At 46.3% G+C, this 24,158-nt stretch overlaps 1 protein-coding gene across 16 annotated transcripts in view; it reads right to left on the reverse strand.

The window, feature by feature from the left end:
* Nucleotides 1–24,158, reverse strand: part of LOC141201471 (retinol dehydrogenase 7-like) — a 148,024-nt gene that overhangs the window by 17,258 nt on the left and 106,608 nt on the right. For 12 of the 16 annotated variants that reach the window (XM_073663546.1, XM_073663545.1, XM_073663531.1 and 9 more), the window contains 3 exons: nt 11,094–11,173; nt 10,151–10,274; nt 7,786–8,119 (listed from right to left, as the gene is read on the reverse strand). In XM_073663546.1, the coding sequence (XP_073519647.1) occupies nt 7,786–8,098 (313 nt within the window). In that variant the 5' untranslated portion in view covers nt 8,099–8,119; nt 10,151–10,274; nt 11,094–11,173. The remainder of the gene's footprint in view (nt 1–7,785; nt 8,120–10,150; nt 10,275–11,093; nt 11,174–24,158) is intronic. The other 4 variants (XM_073663538.1, XM_073663500.1, XM_073663510.1 and 1 more) reach the window with 1 other exon arrangement.

Here is a 24,158-nt window from a genome sequence, read left to right on the forward strand (position 1 = left end):
CCACGCAACTGGAGGGACAAGTACGTAGGGGGATGGCCGATCCTGCCCGTCGTGATTGACGGCATTCCATTGAACGCTCTCTTGGACATTGGTTCCCAAGTGACCACGATGCCTCATATCCTTTACAAATGCTATTGGGCTGACATTGACCTTACCCATCGCCCTGATGATGACTTGACTATAGTAGCAAGTAACGGTCAGCCCTTGCCTCAGGTGGGGTATAAAGAGGTGACCATTAAGGTGGGGAGAGTGGAACTTGAATCGCAGGGTTTGATAATTGTGGATATTGATAAACGTGAATGCCATCCCATGATCACCCCAGGAGCAAACATTATTGAAAACTGTCTTGGTGAGATAATTGTGTTGTTACAGCAGGTAGCTGAAACCGCCAACTCGAGAAAACAGCGGGCTCTGCACAAAGAGATTAGAGCACTCATGCAAAGACAACAGGTAGAGTTGTCCGGTCGAGAGATTGGCAGCGTAAGGGTGAGTGACCCGTACCCCATTGTGCTACCCCCCAAGAGTGAAATGATGATATGGTGTAGGGCAGCCATGGGCATTAGAGGCCAAAACTACCAGGCCTTGGTAGAGCCCGTTTACTCTGACAGCAGACCCACTATCCTGAAAGCCTGAGAGATGGTGGATGTCAGAAAGGGGATGGTACCCATACGAGTATTAAATTGTGGGGAAAAAGAGGCCAACTTACCCAGGTATGCTACAGTAGCCAAGCTCTTTACTGTTAGTATTAACGCAATCCAGGCAGCAGAACCCTTGGAGCCGTCTGAAACGACGGAGGACAACGGCTCCTCGGCACAGTTGGAGGACTGGTGTCAGAAACTGCACATTGGTACTGATTCCACCCTTTCACATCAGAAAGATGGGGTCTACCGGGTAGTCCAGGAATACGAAAGGGTATTCAGTAAGAACCCCCTGGATTTTGGACAAGTAAAAGGGATCCAACACCATATCCCTACAGGAGACCACCCCCCTATTAAAGAGAGATACCGTCCTGTCCCTCCGGCTTACTACCAGTGTGCCAAGAGAATGTTGCGAGAAATGAAAGAGGCATTAGTAATAAGGGATAGTTGTAGCCCCTTGGCAGCCCCCTTGGTACTAGTCAAAAAGAAGGATGGTACCATGCGTATGTGCGTCGACTATAGGCAGATCAATCGCATCACTCATAAAGACGCCTATCCCTTGCCGCGTATCGAGGAGTCACTAGCTGCCCTGAAATCAGCTAAATACTTCTCGACCCTAGATCACACCAGTGGGTACTGGCAGGTTCCCTTTGCAGAGGCAGACTAGGAGAAGACCGCATTCACTACACCAATGGGCTTATGCGAAGTCAACTGTATGCCATTCAGGCTGTGCAACGCCCCTGGAACGTTCCAGAGGTTAATGGAGTGTTGCTTTGGGCATAAGAACTTTGAAACGGCACTGTTATACCTGGACGATGTCATTGTCTATTCCAGAACCTATGAAGACCATTTAAAACACCTGGCCGAGGTATTCGAAGCCCTATCCAACTTTGGTGTCAAGGTGAAGCCATCCAAATGTCATCTCCTGAAACCCAAGGTACAATACCTCGGCCATGTTGTGAGCACAGAAGGCGTGGCACCAGACCCGGATAAGGTCACCGTCATCAAGGACTGGCAGAAGCCAACTACCATTCGTGAGGTACGACAATTTCTATGCTTGGTTGGCTATTACAGATGATTCATCAAGGGCTTTACCAAGAAAGCCGCTCCCCTTCAGGATCTCTTGGTGGGCCACTCCAAAAAGGCGAAGACCAAGAGCCCTCCAATTGAGTGGGACGACAGAGTGGAAGAATCCTTTAACCGCTTGAAGCTAGCTCTCACGGGAGACAAAATCCTGGCTTACCCCGACTACGGTCAGACGTTTTTCCTGTACACAGATTCCAGCAACGTTGGGTTGGGAGCCTTGTTGTCTCAAATGCAGAAAGGCAAAGAGAGGGTCATCGCCTATGCCAGTAGGAAGCTTCGCCCTACCGAAAGGAACCCCACCAACTACAGTTCCTTCAAGCTGGAGTTCTTGGCCATAGTCTGGGCAGTGACTGAGAGGTTCAAACACTACCTCTTCTCCTCTAGATTTACAGTCTTCACGGATAACAACCCGCTGACGCACCTGGAGACTGTGAAGCTTGGTGCCCAAGAACAACGATGGATGGCTCGGCTGTCTAACTACGAGCTTGTGATCAAATATCGAGCGGGGAACAAGAACGCCAATGCCAATGCTTTGTCCCGCATGCCGAACTTACCAGACTCGGGAGAAGATTTGGACGGCCTCGAAGAAATTGAGATGCCGGCCTTCCACCACCAGGGTGCTTCCCAATGCTCCCATTGTGTGAAAAACAAGCAGTTGGCCGTTCAAGAAGTCTCTTTCAACCCATTGCCCCACCATGGATGGGCCGAAGTGCAGGATAGTGACCCGGCCGTCCGCATGGTGAAAGAACTGCCGAGCCAAGCCAATTCGTCCTGAGGCCCGGATGCACCACCAGAAGCCTTGCAGCTGTGGAAGGAGAGTTGTTCTTTTATGAAGGTAAATTGTGCAGAAGAACCATCAACTCCCGCACGCACGAGCTGGTATGGCAGATAGTGGTTCCAAAGAAGGATGCGCCAATGGTCCTGGAAGCTTACCACGACGGGGCAGGACACTTCGGGTGGAAGAAGTTGGAGGTCCTGATCCGTGACCATTTCTTCTGGATGGGCATGAGAAGTTCCATCGAGTGGTGGTGTCGAGAGTGTGGCCCATGCATTCTAAGACGAAGAGATCGTGGTAGCCCGAGAACCCCTTTACAACCCATCATCACAAGACAGCCACTGGAAATCGTGGCCCTGGACCAAGAGAAGCTGTCTCCAAGTCGTTTGGGATACACCTACTCCTTAACGATTGTGGACCACTACTCCCGTTTCCTAGTGGTTGTACCAGTCAAGGACCAGACGGCAAGGACAGCTGCTAAAGCCTTTCAAGAGCACTTCTGTCCACCTCATGGCTATCCTGAGCAAGTCCTAACAGACCAAGGTCCAGCTTTTGAAGCGGAGATATTTCAAGAATTCTGCAACCTGTACGGCTGTAAGAAAATTCGGACAACACCTTATCACCCGCAAACCAACGGTCTGTGCGAAAAGATGAACCAGGTGGTGATTGACTTGTTTAAAACCGTACTTCTGGAAGAACGCAACCAGTGGCCTGAGAAGTTACCAGACTTGGTGGACCTGTACAATCAAATTCTGGTGAATTCAACCAACTGTACCCCAGCCTACCTGATGCGGGCAAGACCGGGTAAACTTCCCATCGACCTGGACATGGGTGTCCTAACACCAACAGCAGTACAGCCAGACACAGACTGGGACACTGAAAGACTGCTACAGTACCGTAAAGTCCAACAGTGCGTGGAAGAGAGTCTATTGCGAGCCAGACAGAAACAAGAGAAAGATTACAATCAGCAAGCCCCTGCCGCTCCCTTTTCACCAGGAGAACAAGTGTTGAAAAGAAAGCGGAGAACTCATAAGCGGGATGACCAGTGGGAGACTGTGCCATATACCATCTTGCCCTCTCACTTTGATAACAGTAAGGTTTCCCTCATTACTAAAGATGGAGGGAGAACTTCTACGACTGTATCTAGAGACTACCTGAAGGTGTGCCCAGATCAGCTGCGTGACAGAAATAAAGGTCGAGACACTCCTCAACTGATAGAAGAGGTTGAAGGGAAGGTCTGCACCGTATTAGGAGAATTACCTCAGTCTTGGACTCAGGTAAACCAGGCAGTGGTGGTACCAGTCTTGACATTTCCACCAATGACTACACGAGAAACAGCAGAGACCTTGGGTCCTCGTAAAGACCAGTCGGCCCCAGAAACAGATGCCTCATCAGCAGCGGATCAGGAGAATCTACCCTCTGCTAGCGATGAATCTGTCATGCCCATGGTGAGTCAAAGAGGTCGTAGAAGACTACCAAGCCTACCTGTGCTATGTCAGACTAACCATAGTGTAGTCCACAGTGAGCCTAGCACACCTGCAGTAGACACCTCAGGGCAAGAAAGGTCAACAGAACCACCAGTGTTACGTAGATAGCAGCTTAGTACACTAGGTCAGACCCCAGTTCGTTACAAGCATGGTTTATAGAGTATTATAAGAGTTAGCAGATGTACATATTAAGTTAAAATGTTGAAAAAGCTTGTGCCCACCCGGACTAAGTAATGTGAGACTCAGTAATCACTACGCGTAAACTACCTACAGAGACTACTGTATAAACTTCCAAGCTAAATTGAATAAGTGTACATACTAACCTGTTAATGGACAATTGGGCCATAGGACTAGGTGTAGCCAGGACAATGAAAAAAAAGGGGGAGTTCGCATCCAACCCTGACCTCAAAAAAACGTCGGCGTGGCTGAAGAACCAGGTCAAACCATGGTCTTTGTGCCCTGTAGCCACACCCAGGGATGCAGTTTGAGGTGGTTTGGGGCAGTTCCCACCGAGCTGCACTACAAACCTGTGAGGTGACACCCCGGATAGGGGTTATCACGGGCACCTTGTTGAATGGTTTATATTTTGCATTTTTCTGATGTTTTTGTACTTTTTGCATTTTTGATAATAATGTATCGTTTAAGAAATGCGCCTTCCCAAAAAGGAAGAAATTGTTCATTGTTAACTTGCACCCTTATGTCTTTACAGTCCGGGACGTACTGTGCTTCACAAGGGGGGTATGCGGCTCCCCATGGGCTGGTTGCCACAGTAGTGTCGCCTCCTTCACCGGAGGTGATATTACACTTGGAAGCAGGAGGAGCTCCCCACGTCAGATAAACCCCACACACAGGTTCTGATCCCTGACCTGAAGGGGGAGCTCTACACCCTATTTTGGGGAGCTGCCTTTTCTGGTTGGGGGAAGGAGTTAGTCAGTGAGTGTGAGAGGGGGAGAAAGCAGCAGAGAGAGAAGTAGAAAGTTCTGGGGAGCAGAGCACGTGAAGAGCTCACCCCAGGCAGGGAAGTAGAGGACGCCAGAGTCCTGGGTTGTACAGCGATTGCACGTCCCGGCAACCGAATCTGGGGGACAGGAGACTGCAAGTTTTCTGGCCACAAGCAGAAGCCCGGCAGCACAGCGGCATAACTAGAGCCTGGAGCTGCACCCAAGACGGCAGTACCCATTATAGGTTTGCACCGCCTGCTAGTACGGACTTAGGGCACGAGTGAAGAAAAATGACCGCAGCATAGCTCACAGGCAGCGGGGCCCGCAACGGAGAAGCGTAGCAGGCAGGACTCCAAACCCACCTGACGGGGTGGACTCCGATTGCTTCCAGGCTGACCGGACCCTAGGCCCTTATGGCTGCTGCAAGGGGACCATGCATACCAGGATTGGGGGGGTGAGGGGACCATGCATACCAGGATGAGGGGTACCACACATACCAGGATTGGGGGGTAAGGGGACCATGCATACCAGGATTGGGGGGTGAGGGGACCATGCATACCAGGATTGGGGTGTAAGGGGTGCCATGTATACCAGAATAGGGATGAGGGGTACCATGCATACCAGGATGAGGGATGGGGTGTCATGCATACAAGGATAAGGAATAGAGTGCTATGCATACCAGGATAGGGATGAGGGGTGCCATGCATACTAGGATGAGGGATTGGGTGCCATACATACCAGGATTGGGGGATGAGGGGTGCCATACATACCAGAATAGGGATGAGTGATACCATGCATACCAAGATGAGGGTACCATGCATACCAAGATAGGGATGAGAGGTACCATACATACCAGGATGAGGGATGGGGTGCCTTGCCAGGATTGGGGGGTGAGGGGACCATGCATACCAGGATTGGGGTGTGAGGGGTGCCATGCATACCAGAATAGGGATGAGGGGTACCATGCATACCAGAATGAAGGATAGGGTCCCATGCATACCAGGATAAGGGATGGAGTGCCATGCATACCAGGATATGGATGAGGGGTGCCATGCATACTAGGATGAGGGATTGGGTGCCATGCATTCCAGGATTGAGGGATGAGGAGGCCATACATACCAGGATTGGGGGATGAGGGGTGCCATACATACCAGGATGAGGGATGGGGTACCATACATACCAGAATTGGGATGGGGTGCCTTGCCAGGATTGGGGGGTGAGGGGACCATGCATACCAGGATGAGGGGTACCACACATACCAGGATTGGAGGGTGAGGGGACAATGAATACCAGGATTGGGGGGTAATGAGACCATGCATACCAGGATTGGGGGGTGAGGGGACCATGCATACCAGGATTGGGGTGTGAGGGGTGCCATGCATACCAGAATAGGGATGAGGGGTACCATGCATACCAGAATAGGGATGAGGGGTACCATGCATACCAGGATAAGGGATGGAGTGACATGCATACCAGGATAGGGATGAGGGGTGCCATGCATACTGGGATGAGGGATTGGGTGCCATGCATACCAGGATTGGGGGATGAGGAGGCCATACATACCAGAATAGGGATGAGGGGTGCCATGCATACCAGGATTGGGGATGAGGGGTGCCATGCATAACAGGATTGGGGATGAGGAGTGCCATGCATACCAGGATTGGGGATGAGGGTTGCCATACATACCAGGATTGGGGATGAGGGAGCCTTGCATACCAGGATTGGGGATGAGGGGTGCCATGCATACCAGGATTGGGGATGAGGGGTGCCATGCATACCAGGATTGGAGATGAGGGGTGCCATGCATACTAGGATTGGGGATGAGGGGTGCCATGCATACCAGGATTTGGATGAGGGGCCATGCATACCAGGATGGGGGTAATGGGTGCCATGCATACCAGGATGAGGGATACCATGCATACCTGGATTGGGGATGAGGGTGCCATGCATACCAGGATTGGTAATGAAGGGTGCCATGCATACCAGGATAGGGATGAGGAGTACCACGCATACCAGGATTGGGGGGTGAGGGGTGCCATGCATACCAGGATTGGGGGTGACGGGTGCCATGCATACCAGGATTGGGGATGAGGGGTGCCATGTATACCAGGATTGGGTGTGAGGGATGCCATGCATACCAGGATTGGGGGTGAGGGATGCCATGCATACCAGGATTGGGGGTGAGGGATGCCATGCATAACAGGATTGGGGGTGAGGGGTGCCATGCATTCCAGGGTTGGGGGTGAAGAGTGCCATGCATTACAGGATAGGGATGAGGGGTGCCATGTATACCAGGATAGGGATGAGGGGTGCCATGCATACCAGGATTGGGGATGAGGATTGCCATACATACCAGGATTGGTGATTGGGGATGAGGGAGCCTTGCATACCAGGATTGGGGATGAGGGGTGCCATGCATACCAGGATTGGGGATGAGGGGTGCCATGCATACCAGGATTCGGATGAGGGGTGCCATGCATACCAGGATGGGGGTAAGGGGTGCCATGCATACCAGGATGAGGGATACCATGCATACCAGGATTGGGGATGAGGGTGCCATGCATACCAGGATTGGTAATGAAGGGTGCCATGCATACCAGGATTGGTAATGATGGGTGCCATGCATACCAGGATTGGTAATGAGGGATGCCATGCATACCAGGATAGGGATGAGGAGTACCACGCATACCAGGATTGGAGGTGAGGGGTGCCATGCATATCAGGATTGGGGGTGACGGGTGCCATGCATACCAGGATTGGGGATGAGGGTGCCGTGCATACCAGGATTGTATCTGTATATGAAGCTTAAGAAAGTTTGAAATTACTTTGAACATGAGATTATTGAATATCATTTTTACCTTTATCTTTTACTATAGTAGAGACCCACTTAGTAGCAGATCTGACATTCTTACTATCAGTGAAATCAAAGACGATGGTCTGCACTCTACTAGATGTCTCATTCTTCAGATTTTCAGCCGCCTTCTCTGTCAGACAAGCTGCCAGAACCTTCATTCCACGTTTATCTAGTTGCTTGGCCAGCAGGTTACCAAATCCAGTGTCACATCCGGTAATGAAGACGTATTTGTCTGAGAGATTCTCCAGTATCTGTCTCTGTCTGTACCATCTGTACAGGAGGCCCAAACCCAACAATGCTAATGCGAGGAACCACATGGCTGTAGCTGAACTCAATCACTGTTTTATACAAAAAGAGATAAGTCAATAATTGTGTAGAAAGTACAGAATTTTTTAAAGTTTTTAGTGGATTTTGAGATGTCTTCATGTTAGTCAATTGACCTTTCTCCTGTGGATAAGACTCAGCTTTTTACAGTACCAGCAAAGTGAATAAGATTTCTGAAATCTCATCCACATGCTGCTTATTTTTTCTTTGCAGATTTGAACCTTCAACGTGTCAATTCTTTCAGTTTTTTTGCCGTGTTTTTCACTCATTCAAATTAATAGGGAAAAAAAAGTATAAAAAACGCAGGCAAAAAAATGAGGCAAAAATGTGCATATTCTATGCGGCGTTTTTCCTGCCCACACTCCAGTATTTGCAGCAGACAAAATCTGCTGCAAATACTGAATGTGTGCACATACCCTAAGGCTACATTCTCACAGTGAGTTTTTGGTGAGTTTTTTATGCTGCATATTTTTGAAAAATGCCAGTAACCTATTTTACTTAATGGGTGCAGAAATGGTGCAGAAAATCTGCAACATCAAAAAGTCACCAAAAGCTCATCGTGGGACTTTAACCTGTCATATTCCATAATTTCCATTACAGGATGAAAGGTATTTTTGGGAACGTACGCACTTTCAATAAAAGATCTTTCATGGACTACTTACTTAACGGTAATATTTTTAAACACAGCTCACTATGACAGTCGGTCGTCTAAAACACAAGATCACAATGGGTAAAATCATCCATGTGATCAACTTTAGACTAATGTGCATGGCCATCTTTGCGCAGATTTGTAAATGAGAAATTGCTATAATGTCTGTATCTGAGGCAAGCAGGTACACAAGTGAATTTAGGTGGAGTTTTATTGACTGAGCTGTGAACTGAAAGAAATATACACAAGAATGTGATTGTAGTTGCGTGCCATGGAATTTCTAGAAATTTTACAGTTACAGAACCCACAATGTGTAATTTATACAAAGTTTGATTATAAGTTAATGGGTAAAATAAATTTCACAAAACAGTTAACATAAAATGTATTAAATGTGTTTATTATAGTTTTTTCACACTTTTTGTTTATATTATTTACTATTTTTGTATTTCCTGAAAAAAAAGATGACTTTTTCTTTTCTCCTTTTAATATTCTTGAATATGGAAATATATCTGTAAACTATCCTTGGCCGCTCACAGGCATCACGTGACCCCACGCTGACGTCACGACAAGTGAGGCGTGACTCAGCGCTGGGGTCCCTGCGGTGGCTGCTAGGTTGTGGGCGCGTCACACCCAGCATCCATTGCGCGCTTTCCCAATGAATGGGGAGAGGCAGAGCGCGCGGTGGATGCCAGGTGTGACGCAGGGGAATAACCCCACCCACAACCCATCAGCCACCGGTGGAATGCGGAAGACAGAGACCCCCAGCTGCTGCCAGCACTTGTCGTGACGTCAGCAGATGTCAGAGCCGGCTGCAGCCGGGGATCATGTGAAGCCTGTGAGCGGCCAGCGATAGCGCCGCTCACAGGCAGTATCTTCAACGTAAGCTAATTACAAAAATCCTTAGGGGCCCCGGGGGATACATTAGGGGGCTAATCTAAAGTAATGGACAACCCCTTTAATGACTTAGGATAAAAGCCAAACCAGAATCTTATTTTGGTGTTGCCCCTCCTCAGTGCAAAGCTTGAAATCTGATTTGGCTGTATCAGAGGCCTCTGACTGGGGTCCATCCCTTCTAGGGAGAACAAAAGGATTGGATGCTGAAATTTAACAGGCCAGGTCCTTCTCTCCCCATCTTCTGTCAGGGAAGAGTCGGAAAGCCCTGATACAGATTAGACCGTTGGCCGATCTCACCAATATCTGTGGATTCAGCCAGCCAATATACTTTGTATGGGGGTCTTTAGTGAGTCCTTACCCTTAAATGAGAAAAATAAAGAAGCAATGGTCACCACTGTCTAATTGGAAATTGTATATTCATTAGTGAGAAAAGCATTGCACACATACAAATTTTAGCCATAACAACCTATTGTTAAACACTATTATACTTGCATGAACTCACAGAGTGCTGCGCTGTCCCCTCCACGCTCTGTTATATGGACTGCTTCTTCTGTGAGACTGGCAGTGCTGAAGACACTGTAGTGACCTTCAGGCTCTCTTCTCCTCCCCCACCTGACTGACTGTAGCTGCCATAGTAGAGATAACAGACTGATGATAGTGAACATATCAACATATTGATCACTGTTGCAATGACTGAACAGCCAACAGCAGCCTTCTTTTTTATACTGGGTTCCCACAGCAATTTCTGCAGATATCATTGCAACGTAGCAGTGAAGGAGCTCCACATTTCACCTTTAGATGCAAAGGGTGAAATTCACACCTTTATCTTCAGTATAAATGGATGTGCTTTGATTCTCAAACCTGAAGCTCATGTACACTTATAAATATACTTACAGATATATTTTGCAGCATATTTATTTATTTATTTATTTTACTGGGTTATATAGCACCATTAATTCCATAGTGCTTTACATTATCCTCACTGTCCCCATTGGGGCTCACAATCTAGATTCCCTATTAGTATGTCTTTGGAGTGTGGGAGGAAACCAGAGAACCCAGAGGAAACCCATACAAACACGGGGAGAACATACAAACTCCTTGCAGATATTGTCCTTCATGGGATTTGAACCCAGGACCCCAGCGCTGCAAGGCTACACTGCTAACCACTGAGCCGTGCTGCCCACATGCATGAGATTTCTTAAAATCTCATTCACTATGCTAACATTGTAAAATGCAATCTCAAGCAATGATGTTGCAGAAATCAGCTGAGTATTTTCGCACCAATCCGCCTAACGTTGCCCCCCATTTTTTTCAGCACCACTATGTTTCTATCCCTTCACACTTTCTGCTTAGTTCTTCCAACAGCCTATTGCTATTTGATGAGTTGCAGTGACCCCCTTATTGTTGTTTGCCCTGAAGACCCAGTGATCATCACTCTTTCCTACCTTTTACGAGTATAACCAGGACTAACGTTATGCAGAAGTTCAGGACTGATCTTCACAAGCGCTCTTCTTGGTCATCTGCTCTGTGTAAAACAAGAAGAATACATGAAATCGAATACTTTACAGTAATGAGCTGCACTAATTGTACTTTGAGAGAGATGGGTGTGGAGACTAGAAAGAATGCACTTGTCTTTATTGCTAACATATACAGTACAGACCAAAACTTTGGACACACCTTCTCATTTAAAGATTTTTCTGTATTTTCATGACTATGAAAATTGTACATTCACACTGAAGGCATCAAAACTATGAACTAACACATGTGGAATTATATACTTAACAAAAAAGTGTGAAACAACTGAAAATATGTCTTATATTCTAGGTTCTTCAAAGTAGCCACCTTTTGCTTTGATGACTGCTTTGCACACTCTTGGCATTCTCTTGATGAGCTTCAAGAGGTAGTCACCGGAAATGGTTTTCACTCACAGGTGTGCCCTGTCAGGTTTAATAAGTGGGATTTCTTGCCTTATAAATGGGGTTGGGACCATCAGTTGTGTTGTGCAGAAGTCTGGTGGATACACAGCTGATAGTCCTACTGAATAGACTGTTAGAATTTGTATTATGGCAAGAAAAAAGCAGCTGAGTAAAGAAAAATGAGTGGCCATCATTACTTTAAGACATGAAGGTCAGTCAGTCCGAAAAATTGGGAAAACTTTGAAAGTGTCCCCAAGTGCAGTTGCAAAAACTATCAAGCGCTACAAAGAAACTGGCTCACATGAGGACCGCCCCAGGAAAGGAAGACCAAGAGTCACCTCTGCTTCAGAGGATAAGTTTATCCGAGTCACCAGCCTCAGAAATCGCAGGTTAACAGCAGCTCAGATTAGAGACCAGGTTAATGCCACACAGAGTTCTAGCAGCAGACACATCTCTACAACAACTGTTAAGAGGAGACTTTGTGCAGCAGGCCTTCATGGTAAAATAGCTGCTAGGAAACCACTGCTAAGGACAGGCAACAAGCAGAAGAGAATTGTTTGGGTTAAAGAACACAAGGAATGGACATTAGACCAGTGGAAATCTGTGCTTTGGTCTGATGAGTCCAAATTTGAGATCTTTGGTTCCAACCACCGTGTCTTTGTGCGACTCAGAAAAGGTGAACGGATGGACTCCACATGCCTGGTTCCCACCGTGAAGCATGGAGGAGGAGGTGTGATGGTGTCGGGGTGCTTTGCTGGTGACACTGTTGGGGATTTATTCAAAATTGAAGGCATACTGAACCAGCATGGCTACCACAGCATCTTGCAGTGGCATGCTATTCCATCCGGTTTGAATTTAGTTGGACCATCATTTATTTTTCAACAGGACAATGACCCCAAACACACCTCCAGGCTGTGTAAGGGCTATTTGACCAAGAACGAGAGTGATGGGGTGCTACGCCAGATGACCTGGCCTCCACAGTCACCAGACCTGAACCCAATCGAGATGGTTTGGGGTGAGCTGGACCGCAGAGTGAAGGCAAAAGGGCCAACAAGTGCTAAGCATCTCTGGGAACTCCTTCAAGATTGTTGGAAGACCATTTCCGGTGACTACCTCTTGAAGCTCATCAAGAGAAAGCCAAGAATGTGCAAAGCAGTCATCAAAGCAAAAGGTGGCTACTTTGAAGAACCTAGAATATAAGACATATTTTCAGTTGTTTCACACTTTTTTGTTAAGTATATAATTCCACATGTGTTAATTCATAGTTTTGATGCCTTCAGTGTGAATGTACAATTTTCATAGTCATGAAAATACAGAAAAATCTTTAAATGAGGTGTGTCCAAACTTTTGGTCTGTACTGTATATTGCTAGTGTGTCCTTGGGAATAGATCAGATTGTAATCCACCTATCTCTGAGATAAATGTACTTGGTATTCAAATAGATAAGGGGTATGTGCAGGGTCTGTGTTTGTGCTAATTGCAGTGTGAATGATTTCTAAAGGCCCCATACACATAGGCTAATGTTGGCCGAACCCACCGATATTAACGGGTTCGCCTAACAGTCTAATGTGTATGGGGACACCAATCAACAGATGGTGGGGTGAGATGTGGATCGTGCATGTTCACTTTAGGACTGCTAATTGCATTGTTCTCCATGAGATAAGCCGCCGGCCAACGTGTCAGGCAGGGGCTTTCTCATAGAGAAGACAACAAAGCTCAGCCAAGTAAGCACTCCTGTGTATGGGAGAGTCGACTGAGATGGCTGCAGTCCGAACGATCGTCTAATGCATCGTTTTGCCGAAAGCCATCTAATATGTATAACCAGCTTAAGTCTGTTAACTTTTACCCTTGGATGAACCTAACATTTTAATGAGAAGGATGGTTAGCCTCCTGAGAAATTTAAAAAAAAATTTCCGGATATTACTAAGAAAATGAATGCAGAGTGAAGGGTGTCATTCCCACAACTTCTCTGAAGCTAGTCCTTAAGGCTGAAATGCTCTCTGTTCTTTGCATTAAGTGCTCCATAATCCCTCCTCTGTGCTTGAGTAACAGCTAGAACGACCAACGGCTAGCCCGCTATAGCTGACACTCTAATACAGTTTTCTGGGACTTTTTATATTGACGACCTGTCCTCAGGCTACTTTCACATGGCTGTATTTTGGTCAGTATTTCACATCAGTATTTTTAATCCAAAACCAAGAGTCGGTGAAGAATGCAGAAATTGTGCACGTGTTTGTTTTATACTTTTTCTCTGATTTGTTCCTTTCCTAGTTTTGACTTACAAATACTGATGTGAAATACTGGCCAAAATATTGAACGTGTGAACGTGGCCTTAGAATAAGTAATCAATACCAGATGGATGGTTGTCAGGGGCGGGCTGGGCCGGGTGGCAAAGGGACAATTGCCCCCCAGGCCAGTTGTCCAGCAGCGGTTTTGGGCCGCCCGGCCATCAGCCATCGCCTCAGCGGCGGCCCAAACTGTGCTGCCTGATGGCAATACTGGCGCGGCCACTATCCTCTGCATGCACCCTCTCATCAGGGCGCGTGGCCGGCTGGGAGGGCGGCGCGCGGCCGGCTGGGAGAGCACACGGCCTGTTGGGGCGGCACGCAGAGAAGAGTGGCCACGGTGCTAGTGAAAGTGGTTTGGCTCGTGGGCCCACAGGTAAGTAGGGATCAGCGTTGGAATGGTAGAGGTGAGTATTTATTTATTTTTTTAATATGGGGCCATTATACTGTGAAGAGCACTATGCGGGGCCATATATACAGTACGGAGCACTATGTGGGGTCATGTATACAGTACAGAGGACTATGTGGGGCCATTATACAGTAAGGAGCACTATGCGGGGCCATATATACAGTACGGAGCACTATGCGGGGCCATTATACAGTACGGAGCACTATGCGGGGCCATTATACAGTACGGAGCACTCTACGGGGCCATTATACAGTACGGAGCACTATGTGGGGTCATGTATACAGTACGGAGCACTAAGCGGGGCCATATATACAGTACGGAGCACTATGCGGGGCCATTATACAGTACGGAGCACTCTACGGGGCCATTATACAGTACGGAGCACTCTACGGGGCCATATATACAGTACGGAGCACTATGTGGGGTCATGTATACAGTACGGAGCACTAAGCGGGGCCATATATACAGTACGGAGCACTATGAGGGGCCATATATACAGTAGGGAGCACTATGCGGGGCCATATATACAGTACGGAGCACTATGCGGGGCCATTATACAGTACGGAGCACTCTACGGGGCCATATATACAGTACAGAGCACTATGTGGGGTCATGTATACAGTACGGAGCACTAAGCGGGGCCATATATACAGTACGGAGCACTATGCGGGGCCATATATACAGTAGGGAGCACTATGCGGGGCCATTATACAGTACAGAGCACTATGTGGGGCCATATATACAGTACGGAGCACTATGTGGGGTCATGTATACAGTACGGAGGACTATGTGGGGCCATTATACAGTACGGAGCGCTATGCGGGGCCATTATACAGTACGGAGCACTATGCGGGGCCATATAAACAGTACGAAGCACTATGCGGGACCATATATACAGTACAGAGCACCATGCGGGGCCATATATACAGTACGGAGCACTATGTGGGGCCATATATACAGTACAGAGCATTATGCGGGGCCATATATACAGTATGGAGCATTATGCGGGGCCATATATACAGTAGGGAGCACTATGCGGGGCCATATATACAGTACGGAGCACTATGTGGGGCCATATATACAGTACAAAGCATTATGCGGGGCCATATATACAGTACGGAGCATTATGCGGGGCCATACATACAGTAGGGAGCACTATGCGGGGCCATATATACAGTACGGAGCACTATGCGGGGCCATATATACAGTACGGAGCACTACACTATGAGGGGCTATATATACCATATGGAGCACTATGAGGGGCCATTATACAGTATGGAGCACTATGCAGGGCCATTATACAGTACGGAGCACTATGAGGGGCCATATATACAGTACGGAGCACTATGCGGGGTCATATATACAGTACGGAGCACTATGCGGGGTCATGTATACAGTACGGAGTACTATGCGGGGCCATATATACAGTACGGAGCACTATGCGGGGCCATTATACGGTATGGAGCACTATGCGGGGCCACTATACGGTATGGAGCACTATGCGGGGCCATTATACGGTATGGAGCACTATGCGGGGCCATTATACAGTATGGAGCACTATGCGGGGCCATATATACAGTACGGAGCACTATGCGGGGCCATATATACAGTACGGAGCATTATGCGGGGCCATTATACAATACGGAGCACTATGCGGGGCCATTATACAGTACGGAGCACTATGCGGGGCCATTATACACTGCGGAGCACTATGCAGAGCCATATATACAGTATGGAGCACTATGAGGGGCCATTATACAGTACGGAGCACTATGCGAGGCCATATATACAGTGCGGAGCACTAAGCGGGGCCATATATACAGTACAGAGCACTATGCGGGGCCATTATACAGTATGGAGCACTATGCGGGGCCATGTATGCAGTATGGAGCACTTTGCGGGGCCCATTATTCTGTATGGAGGACTATGTGGGGCCATTATTCTGTATGGAGGACTATGTGGGGCCCTGTATACTTTATGGAGGACTATGTGGGACCATTATACTGTATAGAGGACTATTTGGGGCCCATTATACTGTATGGAGGAATATGTAGGCCCATTAAACTCTATGGAGGACTATGTGGGCCCATTATACTCTATGGAGGACTATGTGGGGCCATTATACTGTATGAAGGACTATGCGGGGCCATAATACTGTATGGAGGATTATGTGAAGCCCATTATTCTGTATACAGGACTATGTGGGGCCCTGAATACTGTATGGAGGACTATGTGGGGTCATTATTCTGTATGGAGGACTATGCGGGGTCATTATTCTGTATGGAGGACTATGCGGGGCCATTATACTGTATGGAGGACTATGTGGGGCCATTATTCTGTATGGAGGACTATTTGGGGCCATTATACTGTATGGAGGACTATGTGGGGCCAATTATTCTGTATGGAGGACTATTTGGGGCCCTGTATACTGTATGGGGGACTATGTTGGCCCATTATACTGTATAGAGAGGACTATGTGAGCCCATTATACTGTATAGAGGACTATGTGGGGCCCTGTATACTGTATGGAGCACTATGCAGGGCCCTGTATACTGTATGGAGCACTATGCAGGGCCATATATACAGTACGGAGCACTATTCGGGGCCATTATACAGTACGGAGCACTATGCGGGGCCATATATACAGTACGGAGCACTATGCGGTGCATATATACAGTACAGATCACTATGGGGGGCCATATATACAGTACGGAGCACTATGAGGGGCCATTATACAGTATGGAGCACTATGAGGGGCCATTATACAGTACGGAGCACTATGCGGGGCCATATATACAGTACGGAGCACTATGCGTCGTCATGTATACAGTACGGAGTACTATGCGGGGTCATATATACAGTGCGGAGCACTATGCGGGGCCATTATACAGTATGGAGCACTATGCGGGGCCATATATACAGTACGGAGCACTATGCGGGGCCATATATACAGTAAGAAGCACTATGCGGGGCCATATATACGGTACGGAGCACTATGCGGGGCCATATATACAGTAAGAAGCACTCTGCGGGGCCATATATACGGTACGGAGCACTATGAGGGGCCATATATACAGTACGGAGCATTATGCGGGGCCATTATACAGTACGGAGCACTATGCGGGGCCATTATACAGTACGGAGCACTATGCGGGGCCATATGTACAGTACGAAGCCCTATAAGGGCCCATTATACAGTATGGAGCACTATGCAGGGCCATTATACAGTACGGAGCACTATGCGAGGCCATATATACAGTAAGGAGCACTATGTGGAGTCCTGTATACAGTATGGAGTACTATGCAGGGCCATATATACAGTACAGAGCATTATGCGGGGCCATTATACAGCATGGAGCACTATGCGGGGCCATGTATGCAGTACGGAACACTTTGCGGGGCCCATTATTCTGTATGGAGGACTATGTGGGGCCATTATACTGTATAGAGGACTATGTGGGGCCATTATTCTGTGTGGAGGACTATGTGGGGCCATTATTCTGTATGGAGGACTATGTGGGGCCCTGTATACTTTATGGAGGACTATGTGGGGCCATTATTCTGTATGGAGGATTATGCGGGGCCATATATACAGTACGGAGCACTATGCGGGGCCATATATACAGTAGGGAGCACTATGCGGGGCCATTATACAGTACAGAGCACTATGTGGGGCCATATATACAGTACGGAGCACTATGTGGGGTCATGTATACAGTACGGAGGACTATGTGGGGCCATTATACAGTACGGAGCACTATGCGGGGCCATTATACAGTACGGAGCACTATGCGGGGCCATATAAACAGTACGAAGCACTATGCGGGACCATATATACAGTACAGAGCACCATGCGGGGCCATATATACAGTACGGAGCACTATGTGGGGCCATATATACAGTACAGAGCATTATGCGGGGCCATATATACAGTACGGAGCATTATGCGGGGCCATACATACAGTAGGGAGCACTATGCGGGGCCATATATACAGTACGGAGCACTATGCAGGGCCATATATACAGTACGGAGCACTACACTATGAGGGGCTATATATACCATATGGAGCACTATGAGGGGCCATTATACAGTACGGAGCACTATGCAGGGCCATTATACAGTACGGAGCACTATGAGGGGCCATATATACAGTACGGAGCACTATGCGGGGTCATATATACAGTACGGAGCACTATGCGGGGTCATGTATACAGTACGGAGTACTATGCGGGGCCATATATACAGTACGGAGCACTATGCGGGGCCATTATACGGTATGGAGCACTATGCGGGGCCACTATACGGTATGGAGCACTATGCGGGGCCATTATACGGTATGGAGCACTATGCGGGGCCATTATACAGTATGGAGCACTATGCGGGGCCATATATACAGTACGGAGTACTATGCGGGGCCATATATACAGTATGAAGTACTATGCGGGGCCATATATACAGTAAGGAGCACTATGCGGGGCCATATATACAGTACGGAGCATTATGCGGGGCCATTATACAATACGGAGCACTATGCGGGGCCATTATACAGTACGGAGCACTATGCGGGGCCATTATACACTACGGAGCACTATACAGGGCCATATATACAGTATGGAGCACTATGAGGGGCCATTATACAGTACGGAGCACTATGCAGGGCCATTATACAGTACGGAGCACTATGCGAGGCCATATATACAGTGCGGAGCACTAAGCGGGGCCATATATACAGTACAGAGCACTATGCGGGGCCATTATACAGTATGGAGCACTATGCGGGGCCATGTATGCAGTATGGAGCACTTTGCGGGGCCCATTATTCTGTATGGAGGACTATGTGGGGCCATTATTCTGTATGGAGGACTATGTGGGGCCCTGTATACTTTATGGAGGACTATGTGGGACCATTATACTGTATAGAGGACTATTTGGGGCCCATTATACTGTATGGAGGAATATGTAGGCCCATTAAACTCTATGGAGGACTATGTGGGCCCATTATACTCTATGGAGGACTATGTGGGGCCATTATATTGTATGAAGGACTATGCGGGGCCATAATACTGTATGGAGGATTATGTGAAGCCCATTATTCTGTATACAGGACTATGTGGGGCCCTGAATACTGTATGGAGGACTATGTGGGGTCATTATTCTGTATGGAGGACTATGCGGGGTCATTATTCTGTATGGAGGACTATGCGGGGCCATTATACTGTATGGAGGACTATGTGGGGCCATTATTCTGTATGGAGGACTATTTGGGCCCATTATACTGTATGGAGGACTATGTGGGGCCCAGTATGCTGTATAGAGGACTATGTGGGCCCATTATACTGTAGAGAGGACTATGTGGGCCCATTATACTGTATGGAGGACTATGTGGGGCCCTGTATACTGTATGGAGGACTATGTGGAACCCATTATACTGTATATAGGATTATGTGGGGCCATTATACTGTATGGAGGATTATGGGGGGCCATTATACTGTATGGAGGACTATGTGGAGCCATTATTCTGTATGGAGGACTATCTGGAGCCATTATTCTGTATGGAGGACTATGTGAGGCCATTATACTGTATGGAGGGACGGCTTGTATACTTTTTTTGATCAAAAATAGTTCACTAAGTACCCTATATTTAATATGCAACTTTGCTTACATTTACATATAATAATGGCAGGGTATGAGATATATACTTTGTCTTTTGTAAGGTTTGCTTCTTTTTGCTAGTGTGAACATGCTCCTATTTCTTGCATGCGTACTATCTAAAGGCCCCGTCACACATAACGAGATCGCTAGCGAGATCGTTATGTCTGACAGGTAGCAACGATCAGGCCCCTGCAGTGAGATCGCTGATCGTTACAAAGCTTCCTGGACCATTCCTGGGTCGTTGCGCTCCCGCTGGGCAGTGTGCATCGCTGTATTTGACACCTTATCAACGACCTCGTTAGCGATTCAGAACTGACACACGTAGGTGTGCATAAATTGGCCTTTTCTGCGCTCCTCGTTCCCCATTGGTGGTCGCTACTGCGTCCTTGTTTTTCAGATCCCACCAGCGCTCCCCGGCTGTGAATCCATTTGAAGAAATCAGGCATCTTTAGCGAGGTGGGTATTGTTTGGGGTCTCAAATGAGTTTCCATTTTTAATGGAGAAGCAGTAGAAATCCGATCTGACCGGAGACGCAGTGTTAAACCAAGGCCACCCAATCAGAATGCAGTAGCGTCCACCAATTGGAGATGAGGGGGGCGCGGAAAAGTAATTTTATGCACGCCTTTCTGACACAGTACAGTTCCTATTAAGGTGTGGATCGTTGAAATAGCTGCTGTGTGAAAGTGTCCCAACGACCGCCGAGATCATTGGTTAGATCGCTGGGGCGGTCGAGATCGTTGGGAAGTTCTGCATGTTTGACATCTCCCCAGCGATCACAAAACGACTTAACAGCGATCCCAAAACCGTGACGCAATAACGATCTCGTTAGCGATCTCGTTATGTGTGACGGGGCCTTTAGACCTCAGTTCACATTGCTTGGTTTTTTGTATTGTTTGCATTCTGTGCAAATTAAGGGTGTGGCATCCCCTTTGTTAGGCTGATTAGTATATATGTAGCTTACCACGGGCCTAAATGGTCTGAAGTTGGGACCCGGTCCTATTTGTCTACCCTTTTATATGCATTACTTCAACTTTGATGTACAGTAACGTTTTTAATATAGACAGTGTAGGACCGTCCCAATTTAGGGTCACCTTGTCGCTGGTGGGACGGCTTGTATACTTTTTTTGATCAAAAATAGTTCACTAAGTACCCTATATTTAATATGCAACTTTGCTTTATATTTATATATAATGATGGTAGGGTATGAGATATATTTTTTGTCTTTTGTAGGTTTTGCTTCTTTTTGCTAGTGTGATCATGCTCCTATTTCTTGCATGTGTACCATCTTAGACCTCAGTTCACATTGCTTGGTTTTTTGTATTGTTTGCATTCTGTGCAAATTAAGGGTGTGGCATCCCCTTTGTTAGGCTGATTAGTATATATGTAGCTTACCACGGGCCTAAATGGTCTGAAGTTGGGACCCGGTCCTATTTGTCTACCCTTTTATATGCATTACTTCAACTTTGATGTACAGTAAGGTTTTTAATATAGACAGTGTAGGACCGTCCCAATTTAGGGTCACCTTGTCGCTGGTGGGACGGCTTGTATACTTTTTTTGATCAAAAATAGTTCACTAAGTACCCTATATTTAATATGCAACTTTGCTTTATATTTATATATAATGATGGTAGGGTATGAGATATATTTTTTGTCTTTTGTAGGTTTTGCTTCTTTTTGCTAGTGTGATCATGCTCCTATTTCTTGCATGTGTACCATCTTAGACCTCAGTTCACATTGCTTGGTTTTTTGTCTTGTTTGCATTCTGTGCAAATTAAGGGTGTGGCATCCCCTTTGTTGAGCTGATTAGTATATATGTAGCTTACCACGGGCCTAGGTGGTCTGAAGTTGGGACCCGGTCCTATTTGTCTACCCTTTTATATGCATTACTTCAACTTTGATATACAGTAAGGTTTTTAATATAGACAGTGTAGGACCGTCCCAATTTAGGGTCACCTTGTCGCTGGTGGGACGGCTTGTATACTTTTTTTGATCAAAAATAGTTCACTAAGTACCCTATATTTAATATGCAACTTTGCTTTACATTTATATATAATGATGGTAGGGTATGAGATATATTTTTTGTCTTTTGTAGGTTTTGCTTCTTTTTGCTAGTGTGATCATGCTCCTGTTTCTTGCATGTGTACCATCTTAGACCTCAGTTCACATTGCTTGGTTTTTTGTCTTGTTTGCATTCTGTGCAAATTAAGGGTGTGGCATCCCCTTTGTTGAGCTGATTAGTATATATGTAGCTTACCACGGGCCTAGGTGGTCTGAAGTTGGGACCCGGTCCTATTTGTCTACCCTTTTATATGCATTACTTCAACTTTGATATACAGTAAGGTTTTTAATATAGACAGTGTAAGACCGTCCCAATTTAGGGTCACCTTGTCGCTGGTGGGACGGCTTGTATACTTTTTTTGATCAAAAATAGTTCACTAAGTACCCTATATTTAATATGCAACTTTGCTTTACATTTATATATAATGATGGTAGGGTATGAGATATATTTTTTGTCTTTTGTAGGTTTTGCTTCTTTTTGCTAGTGTGATCATGCTCCTATTTCTTGCATGTGTACCATCTTAGACCTCAGTTCACATTGCTTGGTTTTTTGTCTTGTTTGCATTCTGTGCAAATTAAGGGTGTGGCATCCCCTTTGTTGAGCTGATTAGTATATATGTAGCTTACCACGGGCCTAGGTGGTCTGAAGTTGGGACCCGGTCCTATTTGTCTACCCTTTTATATGCATTACTTCAACTTTGATATACAGTAAGGTTTTTAATATAGACAGTGTAGGACCGTCCCAATTTAGGGTCACCTTGTCGCTGGTGGGACGGCTTGTATACTTTTTTTGATCAAAAATAGTTCACTAAGTACCCTATATTTAATATGCAACTTTGCTTTACATTTATATATAATGATGGTAGGGTATGAGATATATTTTTTGTCTTTTGTAGGTTTTGCTTCTTTTTGCTAGTGTGATCATGCTCCTATTTCTTGCATGTGTACCATCTTAGACCTCAGTTCACATTGCTTGGTTTTTTGTATTGTTTGCATTCTGTGCAAATTAAGGGTGTGGCATCCCCTTTGTTAGGCTGATTAGTATATATGTAGCTTACCACGGGCCTAAATGGTCTGAAGTTGGGACCCGGTCCTATTTGTCTACCCTTTTATATGCATTACTTCAACTTTGATGTACAGTAAGGTTTTTAATATAGACAGTGTAGGACCGTCCCAATTTAGGGTCACCTTGTCGCTGGTGGGACGGCTTGTATACTTTTTTTGATCAAAAATAGTTCACTAAGTACCCTATATTTAATATGCAACTTTGCTTTATATTTATATATAATGATGGTAGGGTATGAGATATATTTTTTGTCTTTTGTAGGTTTTGCTTCTTTTTGCTAGTGTGATCATGCTCCTATTTCTTGCATGTGTACCATCTTAGACCTCAGTTCACATTGCTTGGTTTTTTGTCTTGTTTGCATTCTGTGCAAATTAAGGGTGTGGCATCCCCTTTGTTGAGCTGATTAGTATATATGTAGCTTACCACGGGCCTAGGTGGTCTGAAGTTGGGACCCGGTCCTATTTGTCTACCCTTTTATATGCATTACTTCAACTTTGATATACAGTAAGGTTTTTAATATAGACAGTGTAGGACCGTCCCAATTTAGGGTCACCTTGTCGCTGGTGGGACGGCTTGTATACTTTTTTTGATCAAAAATAGTTCACTAAGTACCCTATATTTAATATGCAACTTTGCTTTACATTTATATATAATGATGGTAGGGTATGAGATATATTTTTTGTCTTTTGTAGGTTTTGCTTCTTTTTGCTAGTGTGATCATGCTCCTATTTCTTGCATGTGTACCATCTTAGACCTCAGTTCACATTGCTTGGTTTTTTGTCTTGTTTGCATTCTGTGCAAATTAAGGGTGTGGCATCCCCTTTGTTGAGCTGATTAGTATATATGTAGCTTACCACGGGCCTAGGTGGTCTGAAGTTGGGACCCGGTCCTATTTGTCTACCCTTTTATATGCATTACTTCAACTTTGATATACAGTAAGGTTTTTAATATAGACAGTGTAAGACCGTCCCAATTTAGGGTCACCTTGTCGCTGGTGGGACGGCTTGTATACTTTTTTTGATCAAAAATAGTTCACTAAGTACCCTATATTTAATATGCAACTTTGCTTTACATTTATATATAATGATGGTAGGGTATGAGATATATTTTTTGTCTTTTGTAGG

The sequence above is a fragment of the Phyllobates terribilis genome, unplaced genomic scaffold (genome assembly GCF_046119375.1).
Source record: "Phyllobates terribilis strain yellow unplaced genomic scaffold, ASM4611937v1 Scaffold_2__4_contigs__length_985480577, whole genome shotgun sequence".
NCBI lineage: Eukaryota > Metazoa > Chordata > Amphibia > Anura > Dendrobatidae > Phyllobates > Phyllobates terribilis.